The 19,011-nt window shown below is 39.8% G+C and overlaps 1 protein-coding gene across 1 annotated transcript in view; it reads left to right on the top strand.

Annotated features, from left to right (window-relative positions):
• Window positions 1–19,011, top strand: part of pole (polymerase (DNA directed), epsilon) — a 146,518-nt gene that overhangs the window by 95,956 nt on the left and 31,551 nt on the right. Inside the window, exons 35-40 of the mRNA XM_059988023.1 lie at window positions 96–202; window positions 5,453–5,629; window positions 8,005–8,228; window positions 9,590–9,810; window positions 11,704–11,908; window positions 14,737–14,910. Coding sequence (XP_059844006.1) covers window positions 96–202; window positions 5,453–5,629; window positions 8,005–8,228; window positions 9,590–9,810; window positions 11,704–11,908; window positions 14,737–14,910 — 1,108 coding nt within the window. The remainder of the gene's footprint in view (window positions 1–95; window positions 203–5,452; window positions 5,630–8,004; window positions 8,229–9,589; window positions 9,811–11,703; window positions 11,909–14,736; window positions 14,911–19,011) is intronic.

Below are 19,011 nucleotides of genomic sequence, written 5' to 3'. Positions count from 1 at the left end.
TGATAAAGTAATTTTGGAATTGTTCTTCATTTATTGTGAGTTGGTTAAATCCACTAGTAACTGTCTGTGCAGTAACTCATTCCCTGTTTTTGCAGGTAGTGTTCGACACATTTATTTCTATCACAACGCTCAGGGGAATAAGGCTCTCTTTGGACTATTCATACCTTCTCAAAGGAAAGCTTCTGTATTTGTTCTTGACACTGTGAGTAATTTCAAGGAGTTCAGTTTCATTAAGAATTTGGCTATATTGTGTACTTTGAGAGGTAATATGTGCCTTGTAAAATAACTAATGTACTTTTTTCAAAAAAATATATAACTAAAATAACGTGCATCAGTTCATTATAAGGGCGGTTGATCTCAATTGGCCTTTGCACATTTGGAAAAGGGAAAGGAAAAGACCAGTTTCACCCAAGTGCATGTGTTGTGTGACCATTGAAGGCATGATGAGCTTTGACAGAGCACATGAGAAATCAGAAAAATACACCAAAATAGAGCACATGAGAAATCAGAAAAATATTTTTATGAAAATGCAGGAGTGAAGCCATCTTGCTAAGAGGAGAATAGCCGGATCTTAATCGCCACTTATTACTTTGCCATCTGCAAAATCTCTTGTATCTTTGAGTTGGAGGTGCAGGTGCACTAATATATTTTGGCCATAAAGCTCTTCATTGATATCCACTATACAATATTTTCAAATGTGTTAATTAATGACAGGCAAAGTTCTCCCCGATAGTCGTGGGTGAAAGGTATTCTAACAGAAGTTGCTGTAGGGGTTATTTTATTTTTCATGCATTTTTTGAAAAATGTTGTATTTGTGTGAGGATAACAGGGTGAGCAGGTTCAACTCCCTGGACATCAACATCTTTGAGTATCTATCATGGGTCCAACATTTTGATGTAATTGCAAGGAAGGCATACCAGTGGCAGTACTTTGTTAGGAGTTTAAGAGATTTGCTGTAGTTGAGGTTAGTTCACAAATAGAGAAAGTGTGTGAGGGAGGATAGGCAGGTGATAGAGAAGGGGAGCGCTCAGACGGAAGATGTAGGGGAGAAGGAAGAAAAAGATAATAAAGTTGATCACATTGTTAGGGATAAATAGAGAGGAAGAAGTGGAGAGTTTCTTAAATGCATCTATTTTAATGCTAGGAGTATTGTAAGAAAGGTGGATGAGCTTAGAGCATGGATTGCTACCTGGAAATATGTTGTAGCTATTAGTGAAACATGGTTACAGGAGGGGTGTGATTGGCAACTAAATATTCCTGGATTTTGTTGCTTCAGGTGTGATAGAAACGGAGGGGCAAGAGGGGGAGGTGTTGCATTGCTTGTCCGAGAAAATATTACAGCGGTGCTTTGGCAGGATAGATTAGAGGGCTCATCTAGGGGGGCTATTTGGGTGGAATTGAGGAGTGGGAAAGGTGTAGCAACACTTATAGGGGTATATTATAGACCATCTAATGGGGAGCGAGAATTGGAGGAGCAAATTTGTAAGGAGATAGCAGATATTTGTAGTAAGCACAAGGTTGTGATTGTGGGAGATTTTAATTTTCCACGCATAGACTGGGAAGCCCATTCTGTAAAAGGACTGGATGGTTTGGAGTTTGTAAAATGTGTCCAGGATAGTTTTTTGCAGCAATACATAGAGATACCGACTAGAGAAGGGGCAGTGTTGGATCTCCAATTAGGGAATTAGATAGGTCAGGTGACGGAGGTATGTGTTGGGGAGCACTTTGGGTCCAATGATCACAATGCCATTAGTTTCAATATAATTATGGAGAAGGATAGGACTGGACCCAGTGTTAAGATTTTTGATTGGAGAAAGGCTAACTTTGAGGAGATGCAAAAGGATTTAGAAGGAGTGGATTGGGACAATTTGTTTTATGAGAAGGATGTAATAGAGAAATGGAGGTCATTTAAAGGTGAAATTTTGAGGGTACAGAATCTTTATGTTCCTGTTAGGTTGAAAGGAAAGGTTAAAAGTTTGGGAGTGCCATGGTTTTCAAGGGATATTGGAAACTTGCTTCAGAAAAAAAGGGGAGATCTACAATAGATATAGGCAGCATGGAGTAAATGAGGTGCTTGAGAAATATAAAGAATGTAAAAAGAATATTAAGAAAGAAATTAGAAAAGCTAAAAGAAGATACAAGGTTGCTTTGGCAAGTAAGGTGAAAATAAATCCGAAGGGTTTCTACAGTTATATTAATAGCAAAAGGATAGTGAGGGATAAAATTGGCCCCTTAGAGAATAAGAGTGGACAGCTATGTGTGGAGCCGGAAGAGATGGGGAAGATTTTGAACAATTTCTTTTCTTCGGTATTCACTAAGGAGAAGGATATTGAATTGTGTAAGGTAAGGGAAACAATTAGGGAAGTTATGGAAACTATGAAAATTAATGAGGAGAAAGTACTGGCATTTTTAAGGAATATAAAAGTGGATAAATCTCCGGGTCCTGACAGGATATTCCCTAGGACCTTGAGGGAAATTGGTGTAGAAATAGCAGGGGCTCTGACAGAAAAATTTCAAATGTCATTAGAACCGGGGATGGTGCCGGAGGATTGGTGTATTGCTCATCTGTTTCCATTGTTTAAAAAGGGTTCTAAGAGTAAACCTAGCAATTATAGGCCTGTCAGTTTGACGTTCGTGGTGGGTAAATTAATGGAAAGTATTCTTCGAGATGGTATATATAATTATCTGGATAGACAGGGTCTGATTAGGAATAGTCAGCATGGATTTGTGCGTGGAAGGTCATGTATGACAAATCTTATTGAATTTTTTGAAGAGGTTACTAGGAAAGTTGACAAGGGTAAAGCAGTGGATGTTGTCTATATGGACTTCACTAAGGCCTTTGACAAGGTTCTGCACGGAAGGTTAGTTAGGAAGGTTCAATCGTTGGGTATTAATATTGAAGTAGTAAAATGGATTCAACAGTGGCTAGATGGGAGATGCCAGAGAGTAGTGGTGGATAACTGTTTGTCAGGTTGGAGGCCAGTGACTAGTGGTGTGCCTCAGGGATCTGTATTGGGTCCAGTGTTGTTTGTCATATACATTAATGATCTGAATGATGGGGTGGTAAATTGGATTAATAAGTATGCAGATGATACTAAGGTCGGAGGCGTTGTGGATAATGAAGTAGGTTTTCAAAGCTTGCAGAGAGATTTAGGCCAGTTAGAAGAATGGGCTGAACAATGGCAGATGGAGTTTAATGCTGATAAATGTGAGGTGTTACATTTTGGTAGGAATAATCCAAATAGGACATATATGGTAAATGGTAGGGCATTGAAGAATGCAGTAGAACAAAGTGATCTAGGAATAATGGTGCATAGTTTCCTGAAGGTGGATTCTCATGTGGACAGGTTGGTGAAGAAAGCTTTTGGTATGCTGGCCTTTATAAATCAGAGCATTGAGTATAGGAGTTGGGATGTAATGTTAAAATTGTACAAGGCATTGGTAAGGCCAAATTTGGAGTATTGTGTACAGTTCTGGTCACCAAATTTATAGGAAAGATGTCAACAAAATAGAGAGAGTACAGAGGAGATTTACTAGAATGTTACCTGGGTTTCAGCACCTAAGTTACTGAGAAAGGTTGAACAAGTTAGGTTTTTATTCTTCGGAGCGTAGAAGGTTGAGGGAAGACTTGATAGAGGTATTTAAAATAATGAGGGGGATAGATCGAGTTGACGTGGATAGGCTTTTTCCATTGAGAGTAGGGGAGATTCAAACAAGGGGACATGATTTGAGAATTAGGGGGCAAAAGTTTAAAGGTAACACAAGGGGGAGTTTCTTTACTCAGAGAGTCGTAGCTGTGTGGAATGAGCTTCCAGTAGAAGTGGTTGAGACAGGTTTGGTATTGTCATTTAAAGTAAAATTAGATAGGTATATGGATGGGAAAGGAATGGAGGGTTATGGGCTGAGTGCAGGCCAGTGGGACTAGGTGAGTGTAAGCGTCGGCATGGACTAGAAGGGCCGAGATGGCCTGTTTACAACCTGTAATTGTTATATGGTTACATGATTATACAAAGATTCTTGTAAATTCTAGAGATTATGATGGAACACATCACAGCCTGGGATAGAGGTTCAATGCACAGGATTACATAAGGCTGCAAAGTGTTGTAGACTTAGGCAGCCTCCATCACAGGCACAACTCTCCCCACCAACAAGGACATCTTCAAGAGGTGGTGCATCAAGAAAGTAGCATGCATCATGAAGACTCATCATCAGAGACGTGCCTTCTTCTTGTTAATGCCGTTAGGGAGGAGATACAGGAGCTTAAAGACCCAAACTCAATGATTCAAGAACAATTTCTTCCCCTCTGAGTTGAAGTCCATGAACAGTACTTCATTATTCCTTTATTTTTAACACTTCACTTATTTTGTAACTTGATAGTTTTTTCTATATCTTTGCACCACGAAACAACACCTTTCATGACATACAGTTTGTCAGTAGTAATAATAGTTCTGATTCTGATCTTGTTTAATTGGTAAATTAGTTTATTGTCACTTGCACTTGCGTACAGTGGGATACTTGTTTTGTACCCCATCCCTACAGATTAATTCATTACAACAGTGCATTGAGGTTCCACAAAAGAAAACAATAAGAATGCAGAATAAAGTGTTACAATACAGGAACACTGCAGTGCATGTAGACAGTTTGGTACAAGGCCATGACAAGGTAAATTTTGAGATCATCTGTCCTTCTTATCATACTAGGAGACAGTTCACTAGTTTTGTCAGAGTGGATCAAAGCTGTCCTTGAGCTCGGTGATATTTGATTTCAGACCTTTCTATCTTCTGTCTGATAAAAGGGAAAATGGAACGTCTAGGATGGGTGAGGTTCTTGATTATGCTGGCTGCCTTACCGATGCAGCAAAAAGTACAGACAGTCAGTGGAGAGGAGGTTCATTTCCGTGATGTGCTGAGCTGTGTCCACAACTCTGCGGTTTCTTGCAGTTACGGACAGAGTAGTTGCCATGCTAAGCTGTGGTGCATCCGGATAATCTCATGTTTCCTGGTTCTCAATAATGTTTTTTTTTTGTCTGTTATGCTTGCTTTCTATCTGATCTGCTTGTTAATCAAAGGTGGTGCTACATCATATGGCAACAAAGATGTCATATCGTCTCATTTTCATTAAAGAGATGGGAACATCTATTTAACAATGGCCATTGACATAACAAAAATTCCATGATGCAAATTCTGAAACAGTTATCCAGCATGTGTCAATTTTACAAAACCTTTATTGATAGTACCTGTTAATAGCTGAATTAATAAGGTTTTGGTTTTTAATTGGATGTATTGATACAAATCTTGAAGTACCGTCTGGTAAATTTACATGTGTAAGTAAATTTACTTCTTATTATTTTTCCCTCTTCTGTACTATGTATTGCATTGAACTGCTGCTGCTATGTTAACAAGTTTCACAACACATGCCGGTGATAATAAATCTGATTCTGATTCCATTTTAGGTACGTAGTAATCAAATGCCAAATTTGAACAATCTTTATGCTGCTGAGAGGACTGCTATGCTGGAGAAATTGGATGAAGAACTGCTGCCACCTGATAAACACACATTTGAAGTTCGAGCAGAAAAGGATTCAAAGCAAATCTACAGAGCAATTCAGCGGCTTCTCCTGAGCTACAAGGTAATAGCTTCTGCGTCTGCAGACGAACTGTGGTACTGAAGGAGTGATGTGTGGCTTGCAAAATATGCTACAAAAATCTATGTCCAGGCTTTTGTTAGTGTCATTTTTAGCGGAGTACCATTTAATAATTCTTGAGTGTCTGAATACAAGTTGATTTTTGAAATTTAAACCAGAGTAATTATACACAATAAGTGTGTAATACTAGAATTTGGAAGGAATATATGGAATCACCTTGTTTAAATGCTCATTCAGTTTCATAGAAACTATTTTCAATTATCTTTTCATTTAGTGTTCTATTTTTTTAAATGGTAAAGTTTTAAGGTTTAAACTAGTGAAACTAGTTTGTTATGCACCCATTGAAATTCAGGCTTTGAATGAGGAAAGTAAAATATTGTGAATTAATACATCAAACTGCTATTGAAATATTCTAGCAATTTCATACATCATAATTCGTGTCTTACTAGTTGATTTGCTACTTAGAAAAAGAGCTTTTTGAGGACAGGTTTTAATGTTATCATCTTCTGTTATACACCCATTAATTCCTTTGTAATTGCACTCTTGGGGTTTGTTAGTGCGACAGTTTTTCTCACTGGCTGTTATCGTGATTAAAATCAGGGCTAACTTTTATCCACCTTGCAGATTTCTAGCCTGCTGCTTTTGCACTCATTCTTGACTGGATCTGCTTTGCCTTGTGGTCATTGTTCAGTGATATATCTGTCATCATGTTCATTTCATTATTGTTATGATTATAAAAATTGGCAAGTCCAAATTATTTGGCTTTTAATACTTTAGTCAATCAGTTGTGATTTAACACCACCAGGAGATGTGGAATGCCCTCAGGTCATGTTGTATGCAAAAAAATTATTACCTTTATGGTGCTGTTGGCTCTCCATACTTTTTGCCAATTCCTATGAATAGGGATGAGATACAATTATATATTTTCCTTGTTCTGTTATAACAAGCAGTCTGCTGGAAGAATTCATTTGGTTGACTAGTAGCTGGTGGAGTAGGGAGGTCTTGGTTGAAACCCTGCATCAGGATTGAGTGCAGAGAGAGAAGATGGCCAGTACTATGAAGAGAGTGGGAACAGTGTGACAGGAGCCAGAGGTAACACGAGGAAATCTACAGATGCTGGAAATTCAAACAACATACATAAAATGCTGGTGGAACACAGCAGGCCAGGCAGCATCTATAAGGAGAAGCACTGTCGACATTTTGGGCCAAGACCCTTTGTTAAGACTAACTGAAAGCAGAGGTACCAAGAGATTTGAAAGTAGTGGGGGAGGGGGAAATGCAAAATGATAGGAGAAGACTGGAGGGGGTGGGATGAAGCTAAGAGCTGGAAAGGTGATTGGTGAAAATGATACAGAAAGTGAGCTGGAGAAGGGAAAGGATCATGGGACTGGAGGCCTCGGGAGAAAGAAAGGGGGAGGGGGGAGCACCAGAGGGAGATGGAGAACAGGCAGGGTGATGGGCAGAGAGAGAGAGAGAGAGAGGAAAAAAAAGCTAAATATGTCACGGATGGGGTAAGAAGGGGAGGGGCATTAACGGAAGTTAGAGAAGTCAATGTTCATGCCATCAGGTTGGAGGCTGCCCAGCTGGTATATAAGGTGTTGTTCCTCCAACCTGAGTGTGGATTCATCTTGACAGTAGAGGAGGCCATGGATAGACATATCAGAATGGGAATGGGACGTGGAATTAAAATGTGTGGCCACTGGGAGATCCTGCTTTCTCTGGCAGACCGAGCATAGGTGTTCAGCGAAACGGTCTCCCAGTCTGCATTGGGTCTCACCAATATATAAAAGGCCACACCGGGAGCACCGGACGCAGTATACCACACCAGCCGACTCACAGGTGAAGTGTCGCCTCACCTGGAAGGACTGTCTGGGTCTGTGAATGGTGGTGAGGGAGGAACTGTAAGGGCAGGTGTAGCACTTGTTTCGCTTACAAGGATAAGTGCCAGGAGGGAGATCGGTGGGAAGGGATGGGGGGGGGAGTGGACAAGGGAATCACGTAGGGAGCGATCCCTGCGGAAAGCAGAAAGAGGGGGGAGGGATAGATGTGCTTGGTAGTGGGATCCCGTTGGAAGTGGCGGAAGTTATGGACCTGGAGGCTGGTGTGGTGGTAGGTGAGGACGAGGGGGACCCTATCCCGAGTGGGGTGGCGGGCGGATGGGGTGAAGGCAGATGTGCGGGAAATGGGAGAGATGCATTTGAGAGCAGAGTTGATGGTGGAAGAAGGAGCCAGAGGTGATTGGTTGATTGAGAAGGGGTGAATTTCTGTTGATTACATTTCAATGAATCTGACCCCATATCCATTTAGATTTTAACAGTGTTTAAAGAGTAAGATGAAACTTGATATTACTTCTTTTTCAGGATGAAAGAAGAGGTCCAACTCTCATAGCTGTCCAGTCAAAGTGGGACCTGAAGAGGCTGACAAATGGAATGCCAATTCTGGATGATTTCCCATTAGTGCCTGTTAATGTAATTGATGACATTAGCTATGGAGTATTAGATTGGCAGCGTCATGGTGTCCGTAGAATGATTAAACACTACCTCAGTCTGGATAGCATTTTGTCTAAGGCATTTGAAATGGCCAGGTAGGAATCTTTCAGCTTCTAAAAGTTGCTTGACAACTTAGCATGTATGTTAAATTGGTTCCTGTTAAGTTTTAATAAAGGCTTAAGATCTGAATGTAGTTTCTATCCAAATGTCATGCCAGTACAGATCTCTGCACTGTACTGCTTTTGGCAGAACAGAGTAATGGGATCTACAATTGCCGCAATATTCCAGGATTTAGAACGGAAACTAATCAACCAAGGTTTCTACTGTTGTTTACCCACTGGGTCATCTGTATTTGAATATGCATCTAAATAGGAGTAATATTTTAAGTTCCCACAACCCCCAGCAAAAAGATTCCTTTACTTTTGTTGAAGATATTGAATAATATTGTGAAGTTATTATTCCCACATTGTTGCTTCTGGAAAAGAAAAAAAACAGCTGGTTTCCACTTCTGGTGTAACTTGGGTCCATGATTATAAGACATAGGAGCAGAGTTAAGCAATTTGGTCCATCAAGTCTGCTCCAACATTTCATCATGGTTAATCTATTTTTCCTCTCAGCCCCCATCTCTTGCCTTCTCCCTGTATTCCTTCATGCCCTGACTAAGGAAGAATCTATCAATCTCTGTCTTCAATATACCCAAATACTTGGCCTGCGCAGCCACATGTGGCAACTAATTGCTCAGATTCACTACTCTCTGCCTGAAGAAATTCTTCTTCTTGTAAAGGACACCCCTAACCCCCCATGCTGAGTCTGTGTCCTCTTGTCTTAGGCTCTCCCACCATAGGAAACTTCATCTCCACATACAGTTGATCAAGGCCTTTCTACATTTGATAGGTTTCAATAAGGTCACCCCTCATTCATCTGAATTCCACTAAGTAGAGGCCCAGAGCCATCAAACGCTCCTCATATGACAAGCCTTTCAATCCTGGAATGGTTTTCGTGAACATCTGCACAAAGATGTGGCTTTTCTCAGCCATCTATTTGTGACAGTTTTGATGTAATCTTTTAAACTGGTCTTGTGCATCTGCATCTACCAATAAGTATCAATGCTAGCAAGTAAGAGCAGGTTCCTTAATGAGCCACATACCACTGTGGAGAGTTATTCTCTAGCTATATCTAATAGGTGCAACATTTTCAGCTCGTAGCTAAGCCATAGAAAACGTGATTTGTTGGAAAGAACATTAGAAAGGTAAAGTCTATTCACTTGCGTAAATCAAAGTGACTGCTAGGTCCCAGTGCATTATATTTTTCCCTTTTACCAAAGACCCTAACAACAATGGGCATTATATCAGGGAAGTTTCTAATGAATAAAAATTGAAGATTACTTTAGTATATTGTCAACAAATAAGCAAATGTTATTTAGTACTAATGCTGCCAATGCTCAATTCCATTCCAGATACTACCACATACCCATTGGAAATCTCCCGGATGACATCTCCACTTTTGGATCAGACCTTTTCTTTTCCAGACATCTTCGTCGACACAACCATCTGTTGTGGCTTTCCCCAACATCTCGGCCTGATTTAGGAGGGAAAGAAGCAGACGATAATCGTCTGGTGATGGAATTTGATGAGAGATCAACAGTTGAGATCAATAATCCAGGGCGATACTCTACAGGTACATGGGCTGCTGAACTCCAGTACACACTGCTTCGCATAGATAATGTCAACTACTTTTATATATAACCATATAACAATTACAGCATGGAAACAGGCCATCTCGGCCCTTCTAGTCCATGCCAAACGCTACTCTCACCTAGTCCCACCTACCTGCATTCAGCCCATAACCCTCCATTCCTTTTCTATCCATATATCTATCCAATTTTTTTTTTTAATGACAAAATCGAACCTGCCTGTACCACTTCTACTGCAAGCTCGTTCCACACAGCTACCACTCTCTGAGTAAAGAAGTTCCCCCTCGTGTTACCCCTAAACTTTTGCCCCTTAACTCTCAACTTATGGAAAAGGCCTATCCACATCAACTCTATCTGTCCCCCTCTTAATTTTAAATACCTCTATCAAGTCCCCCCTCAACTTTCTACGCTCCAAAGAATAAAAACCTAACTTGTTCAACCTTTCTCAGTAACTTAGGTGCTGAAACCCAGGTTACATTCTAGTAAATCTCCTCTATACTCTCTCTATTTTGTTGACATCTTTCCTATAATTCGGTGACCAGACCTGTACACCATACTCCAAATTTGGCCTCACCAATGCCTTGTACAATTTTAACATTACATCCCAAGTCCTATACTCAATGCTCTGATTTATAAAGGCCAGCATACCAAAAGCTTTCTTCACCACCCTATCCACATGAGATTCCACCTTCAGGGAACTATGCTCCATTATTCCTAGATCACTCTGTTCTACTGCATTCCTCAATGCCCTACCATTTACCGTATATGTCCTATTTGGATTATTCCTACCAAAATGTAGCACCTCACACTTATCAGTATTAAACTCCATCTGCCATCTTTCAGCCCACTCTTCTAACTGGCCTAAATCTCTCTGCGAGCTTTAAAAATCTACTTCATTATCCACAACACCACCTATCTTAGTATCATCTGCATACTTACTAATCCAATTTACCACCCCATCAACCAGATCATTAATGTATATGACAAACAGCATTGGACCCAGTACAGATCCCTGAGACACACCACTAGTCACCAGCCTCCAACCTGACAAACAGTTATCCACCACTACTCTCTGGCATCTCCCATCCAGCCACTGTTGAATCCAGTTTATGCTGCTTAGTTCTGTTTCTTGTATATTATTAATTTGGGTTTGGGTTTCTTGTATATTATTCACTTCTTTCTCCTCTGAGGCTGAGACCCTCACAATAATTCAAATGAAGGAAAAAATCAACCTCGGTAAAACTGAAAACTGCAGGAAAAAATCTAAATAGTTTTTTATTTGTTTAATTAATATTGTTAAAAATAAGTAGGGCTACCTGGAGTACAGTTGCAAATGCAGAATATATTTTTGAACCTAATTTGTTTATTTTAGTTATTGTTCTGTACAGCAACCTCAAAGTAAAATGAGGTGACTACCACTTCACTGGTGATAGCAGCATTCCCTTTCCACGTGGTAGTCATCTCAATGCATGCAGTTGGTCTGACTTTGAGTCTAGTGAGTTATCTCACTTGATCCTACAGTACATGCATATAGATCATGTTTAATTGTGATAGCCGAGGAACCAGCTATCCATCTATCTATCTTGCACTCTCGCACTCTCTGTGCATTGGATATTTGTTGTTTTTTTTTTAATGGGTTCTTTTGGGTTTCTTCTTTTGTGGCTGCCTGAGAGGGATCTCAAGTTTGTATATACTTTGATAATAAATATACTTTGAAATTTGAGCTATGATCAGCAAAGCTCAGACTAAGCCTCAAAATGAATTTAGTATTTCTTTTCATTAGCATGGACATAATGACTTGAATGGCTGCCTTCTGTCTTGTAAATTTCTGATATTATCCTTGGAGATTTCAAATTAATACACTCTCTCTCATATAGTTTCTGTTGAACTGGACATTCAGAATCTGGCTGTGAATACGATCTTGCAGTCCCATCACATCAATGATATGGAGGGAGCATCCAGCTTGGGTGTCAGCTTTGATGTTATCCAGCAAGCTTCGCTTGAAGATATGATGGCTGGTAACCAAGCAGCTAATGCATTGGCCAGTTACGATGAGACAGCATTGTGCTCACACACATTCAGGTATTTGTATGAGAAAATTGTCAGCAGATGCCCTTCATTAGAGTTTGGGCATTGATTTTATTTTTTACACTAAGAATGTCTGTAGATATTTCCAGTTCAATAAGCAGCTGTTCTGGAGAAAATTAGTGCCGTTGGTGTTACAGTTCATTAAAATGCAAATATCTCAAGCTCTCCAGTAATATGTTCATTTAGCGTTTGTTCTTGTATGGCATTCCCTATCCAACTGGCCTGAAATTCACTGATGATTGTGAAGTCACTAGGGATTGAGAAGTCACTAAGAATTGAAAAGTTTGACAGATTCTCCCAGTGGATTAGTACTTAACCCCTGTTTATTTTTACAATTTGCCTTGGAGTACAGAAACATAGCTCTTTTCATAACAACATTGCTCTTTTTGTTGTATGTGGCTTTGAAGCATATAGGACTGTATTCTAATCATATACAGTATTCTAATGTATTCTAATGTATATCAAGAAATGTTGCTGGAAGTGGAGTTAGATGAACCCTGATGAGATGTTATTTTGGGCCTGCTGTGTTTTTTATCCCCCTGTCTCACTGGCAGGTGGGTTCTTTATTTGAGTCTGTGCTTGTGGTGCTCAGAGCAGGTTGATGGTGTTGGATTTGGGTCTGGTTTGTTGACCATATTGTGTTTTTCCTTGTACTTTCAGCTTTCCTTACACTCGTTTTTTATATTTGTCTTAATTGTCTGTTGGTCTGTAGACTTTTAGTAACTTGTAATATTTAGTGCATTCCAGTTAATTGGGATGCATCAGGACCTGTACATTTCAGCCCAATCAAGTGGCTGTCCCAATTAGCCGAAGTTTCATGGAGATGGTTAAAAAGGTATAAAAAAAAGATAAACTGAGTAACAAATTAATGTATGTATTGAACGAAACACAGAACAAATTAGAATGCTGCCAATAGTACTAAAGTACTATAAAATAGTGTACTAGTCTCTAATGGTTATCAACAGAGGAATTCATCGAATATATGCAATGAACAAAATCAGTGTCAACACCTAGCACACATAAATAGCACACATAATGGACTCCTTTCATCTAATGGCATCCTTTGAATCTTTATTTTCATTGTGGCATTCAAGATGATATTTTCAAGTTCTGCTGCTTCTTTCAAATATGATTCTGCTACTATTGAAACCTGTGATTTACACTTTGATGATGTGTTTTCGGGCCAATTGAGCTATCTCGTGCTTTGCTGTCTCCAAGGGAATCTGATGAGGTTTTGAGCAGAGTATGCAGCCTAGAGGCCAAGAAGCCTGGAGACGGGGCATGAGCTCATGATCAACTCCATTTCTCACCGATGAAAGTATCAAACAAGATTGAAATCAATGAGGACGAGGGCAGAAGGCAAGCAGGTGTTCAGTGCTGCCTGCCTGCGCTTGACTCTCTCTTTCATTTGTTGCTCCTGGAAGAAGGTGGCTACATTTGACTGGTCTGTCTCTGTCTGTGTGTGTGTCTCTCTGTCTCTCTTTCTCTTACGCTCTCAATGCTGCTGAAGTTTTGGTTATTGAGCAAGGTTTAATCAAAGTGGTTTGTGGATTAGATTATATGTTATGTGTGTTTCTGGTTACTCTTTTTTAAAAATTTCTGTTTTGAGCAATTTTGATCAGAGTTGGTTGGCTCTGCAGCCTGCAGTCAACTCATAATACAGCACTAAATTGAACTGATCGGAACTAAACTGAACATTCCTAGACCGTTTCAATGACTTTGTGGTTTGATGCTTTATATTCTGTTTTGTTTTTGCTGTTTGTGCAATTTGTTTTTTTCTCTTGCACGCTGGATATTTAGCGTTTTCTTTGAATAAATACGTTGGTGTGTTTTTTTTTGTTTCATGACTATCTGTGGGAAGACGAATCTCAGGGTTGTATACTGCATACAGACTTTGATAGTAAATAAACTTTGAATCTTTGGAACTTTTTGCTGAAGTAATAAAATAATTCCATTTTCACTACTGGCTGTTTCTGGTATCTCCAAGCCTGAATGCATGAAACAGATGTGAGCAAAGCAGTTTGGAATTGTCTTACTGTTATTTCTTTCCAACTATCAGTGACAAACATCACTGATTTTTGAGAACAAACACGTGCAACTGACGCTATCATATAAAAAAAACTGCTCACTAAGCATGGTGTAGCATTTAACAGCCACATTAGTGCACACAAATGACGCTAGTTAGAACCGGTTTAGCAACAGCCTCCTGCCCCAATTAAGCAGCATTGTGTCACAAATAAACAAAGAGAATCCCAGCTATTTTCTCGAATGAGTTTTTGTTCTTTAAGAGTTGCCCCAAATAAATAGCTGCCCCAATTAACTGATGGCCCAGTTAATCGGAATCCACTGTACTTGATTCTCTGTTTCTGTAGTTCATTTGCAAAAATGAAGTGTGATTCACTTGCTAAACAGTTTTGTTTTTACTTCAAACTGGTTTGTTGTAAGAAGGCAGAGCATGTGCTCACATCCCATTGTTGCAGCCTTTTCATTTCAAGTTTGTTACAACTATTTTCAGTTATGCTTCCTTTGTTACCTCTCTGCCTTGTTTACTGATGCAGGCTGACCGATACTATGAACATATAATAAAATGTGTATCATTTTTGACTTCCAAGGAAGCTTCTGGGCAACATCGTCTCCAGATCTAACAATGGAAAGTTTGTACCAACACATTACATTGCCCTTGTTCCCCCCTCCTACCAGCTAAGGTCTACTTAGTTATGTCATTCTGTAGAATGGTTAAACATGGGTGTGAGTGCTGTACATTATGGGCTTCATAAAACATTGCTTTATAACTCATGAGTACTTGTCTCTCATTGTTGCAGAATTTTGAAGAGTATGGTTGTAGGCTGGGTTAAGGAGATCACCCACTATCAGAATATGTACGCTGATAACCAAGTAATGCACTTTTATCGTTGGCTGCGTTCTCCCTCTTCACTGCTGTATGACCCCGCACTGCATCGCACACTTCAAAACATGATGAAGAAGCTGTTTCTGCAGTAAGTTTATAAAAGAATGATGTGGGAGAGTGGACACTAAAGAATGAAATATAAGCCTAGTTAAGCTTTTCAGCATTTTCTGGTGGCTGAATAATATTCTTAATGCATCAGTTTAAAGTTTTCACGAGCTCCTTATAAGCTCCTACTAAATGGACACTTTATTTGCTGTCTAGAACTCTAGTGATAGAATGTTTTCTAATTGGTGCAGTTAATGATGAATCAATTTGTGCAGTATATTGGCTCTTGAAGTTCATGTAACACAAGCTGAAACAAACAACATATAAATATCTTAAGGTGAAGAAAAAATTGTAGGTGCTGGAAATCCAGAATTCAAAACAGATTTCTGTGATACTCAAGTAACACACACAAAAATTGCTGGGGGAACTCAGCAGACTAGGCAGCATTTATGGAAAAGAGTAGTCGATGTTTCGAGCCAAGATCCTTTAGCACGGTCTTGGCCTGGAACGTCTACTGTACTTTTTTCCATAGATGCTGCCTGGCCTGTGGAGATCCTCCAGAATTTTGTGTGTTTTGCTTGGATTTTCAGCATCTGCAGATTTTCTCTTGACTGGCAATACTCAGGTCAGGCTGCCTGTGTGGAGAGAGAAAACCACATTAAAATTTAGTCAATGTAAGTTCTGATGCAAGTTGATTATGTTAGCTCTGTTTCTCTTTATACCGATGACACTGGAACTGCTCAGTACTTTCAGCATTCTCTTACACATTTATTTGCTCGACTGGTGATGACTGTTATTTTCCCGGTGATAATGGAAATTAACACTATAAATAAAGATCACTTGTGTCTCAAGTTATTATTCAACATTGTATCATGTAGTTTTGAAGGGCATATTATAGAGTACAGAATATCAGAATAAACTGTAAAAGAAAATGTCAATTTCAGAAATTCTAGTGGTGTGAGTTTCCATCTGATATTTGCTTACGAGGTGGAATTTAGCACTGTGTACAAAAGGAACCTCAAAGGAAGTACTAAAATGGCTGTATGTTGCTATAAATCAGCCTCTCCTGTTAGCAAGTAGAAGCTGACAAAACTGCAAAATTGCAGTTAACCAGATGAGTTGCAATGTAAAAGGTGGACAGAATCAAAAAGGGTGAATACAGGACTGAAGAAGTTGTGTTTGAATGCACACAGTATGCAGAATAAGGTAGATGAACATGTAACACTGTTACAGATTGGTATATATTGTGGCTGAAAGAAGCTTATAGCTGGGAGCTTAATGTCCAAGGATACATGTTGTAGCAAAAGAACAGCCAGGTGGGCAGAGATGGGATGGTAAAAGATTGAAATCAAACTATTAGAAAGTTGGGATAGAGGATCAGAAGATGTAGAATTGCTGTGGGTAGAGGAAAAGATCTGCAAGGGTAAAAGACTGATAGGAGCCATATACAAACCCCCAAACAGTAGTAAAGATATGGTCTACAAATTAGAATGGGAGATAGAAAATGCATGTAAAAAAAAGATAATGTTGTGATAGTCACAGAGGATTTCAATATGCAGATAGATTGGGAAAACTAGGTTCATGCCGGATCCAAGATGGGAATTTTCTAGAACGCCTACGAGATGGCTTGTAGTTGATCCCACTAGGGAATTAGCTGTTCTGGATTGGATGTTGTGTAATGAACCGGAATTAATTAGAGAGCGTAAGGTAAAGGGGACAGTGATCATGATATGATAAAATTCACCCTGCAATTTGAAAAGAAGTTAAAGTCAGATATTTCACTATTATAGTGGAGTAAAGGGAATTACAGAGGCATGAGAGAGGCGATGACCAAGATTGATTGGAAAGGAACACTAGCAGGGATGATGGCAGAGCAACAATGGCTGGAACTTTTGGGAGCATTCGGAAGGTGCAGGATATATACTGTACATCCCAAAGAGGAAGAACTATTCCAAAGGCAGGATGCCACAACTGTGGCTGACAAGAGAAGTCAAAGCCAACATAAAAGCCAAAGGCAGGGCACATAATACAGCAAAAAGCAGTGGAAACTTCAAATATTTGGAAGCTTTTAAGGTAAGCTAGCCAATAATAGAGGATACCAAAAGTTTCTTCTGTATAAAGTGTAAAAGAGAGGTGAGACTAGATATCGGTCCACTGGAAAATGATGCTAGACAAGATAGTAAAAGGTGACAAAGAAATGGCAAGTGAACTGAATAAGTATTTTGCATTTGTCTTCGTTGTGGAAAACAGTAGCAGTATGCTGGAAGTTTGAGAGTGCCGGGCAGAAGTGTGAAGTTGCCATTACTAGGGAGAAGGTTCTTGGGAAACTGAAAGGTCTGAAGATAGTTAAGTCACCTGGATCAGATGGTGTTCAACCCAGGGTTCTGAAAGAGGTGGTTGAAGAGATTGTGAAAGCATTAGTAATTTTTCTCCCTAGGCCTCCCGTCCCATGATCCTTTCCCTTCTCTAGCTCTGTACCCCTTTTGCCAATCACCTTTCTGGCTCTCAGCTTCACTCCATCCCCTCCGGTCTTCTCCTATCATTTCGCATTTTTCCCTCTCCCTCCTATTTTCAAATCTCTTACTATCTTCCCTTTCAATTAGTCTTGACGAAGGGTCTCGGCCCGAAACGTCGACAGAGCTTCTCCCTATAGATGCTGCCTGGCCTGCTGCGTTCCACCAGCATTTTGTGTGTGTTGCTTGAATTTCCAGTATCTGCAGATTTCCTCGTGTGAGCATTAGTAATTATCTTTCAAGAATTAATAGATTCTGGCATGGTTCTAGAGGAATGGAAATTTGCAAATGCCACTCCACTCTTCAAAAAGCAAGAGAGGCAGATGAAAGAAAATTATAGGCCAGATAGTCTGACCTCAGTGGTTGGGGAGATGTTGGAGTTGGTTGTTAAGGATGTGGTTTCGGGATCCTTGGAGGCACATGATAAGGGAAAATTTTGCCTAACAAATCTATTGGAATTCTTTAAAGAAATAACAAGCGGGATAGACAAAAGGGAATCGGTAGTTGTTGTGTATGTGGATTTTCAGAAGGCTTTTGACAAGGTGCCACACATGAGGCTTCTTAGCAAAATTAGAGCCCATTGTATTACAGGAAAGATATTAATATGGATAGAGTATTGGCTGATTGGCAGAAGGCAAAGAGTGAGAATAAAGGGAACCTTTTCAGGTTGCCTGCCAGTAACAAGTGATATTCCACAGGGGTCACTTCTGTTGGGGCCAATTCTTTTTATGCTGTATGTCAATGATTTGGACGACGGAATTAATGGTTTTGTGGCCAAGTTTGCTGATGGTACAAAGGTAGGTGGAGGTGCAGGTAGTTTTGAGGAAGCAGAGTAGCTACAGAAGGACTTCAACAAATTAAGAGAATAGGCAAAGAAGTGGCAGATGGAATACAGTGTTGGGAAGTGTATGGTCAAGCATGTTGTTCGAAGAAATAAAAGCGTAGACTATTTTCAAAATGAAGAGAAAACTCAAAAATTTGAGGTGCAAAGCAACAAGTGCAGGACCTCGTGCAGGATTCCCTGAAGGTTAATTTGCAGCTTGAGTCATTGCGGAGGAAGGCAAATGAGATGTTAGCATTCACTCCAAAAGAATATAAAAGCAAGGATGTAATATAGAGGCTTTAAAACACTGATGCGGCCTCACTTGGAGTATAGTAAGCAGTTTTGTGCCCCTTATCTAAGAAAGGATGTGCTGATAATGGAGAGGATTCAAAGGAGGTTCATGAAAATGATTCCATGCCTCTTCTCACTGGAATTCAGAAGAATGAGAGGTAACCTTATTGAAACCTATTGAATGTTGAAAGGCCTCAGTAGAGTGAATGTGGAGAGAATGTTTCCTGTGGTAGGGGATTTTATGACCAGAGGAGACAGCCTCAGAATAGAGAGGTGTTCTTTTAGAATGGAGATGAGAAGGAATTTCTTTAGCCAGAGAGTGGTGTATCTGTGGAATTTGTTGCCACTGGCAGGTATGGAGGGCAAGTTATTGGGTATATTTAAGGCGGAGATTGATAGATTCTTAATTAGTCAGGGCATGAAGGGATTGCAAAGAGAAGACAAGAGAATGGGGCTGAGGAAAAATGGATCAACCATGATGAAATGGCGGAGCAGACTCACCATGGTAAATGGCCTA

Source organism: Hypanus sabinus, chromosome 13, assembly GCF_030144855.1.
Source record: "Hypanus sabinus isolate sHypSab1 chromosome 13, sHypSab1.hap1, whole genome shotgun sequence".
Lineage (NCBI taxonomy): Eukaryota > Metazoa > Chordata > Chondrichthyes > Myliobatiformes > Dasyatidae > Hypanus > Hypanus sabinus.
This window is presented reverse-complemented; position numbering and strand designations above follow the sequence as displayed.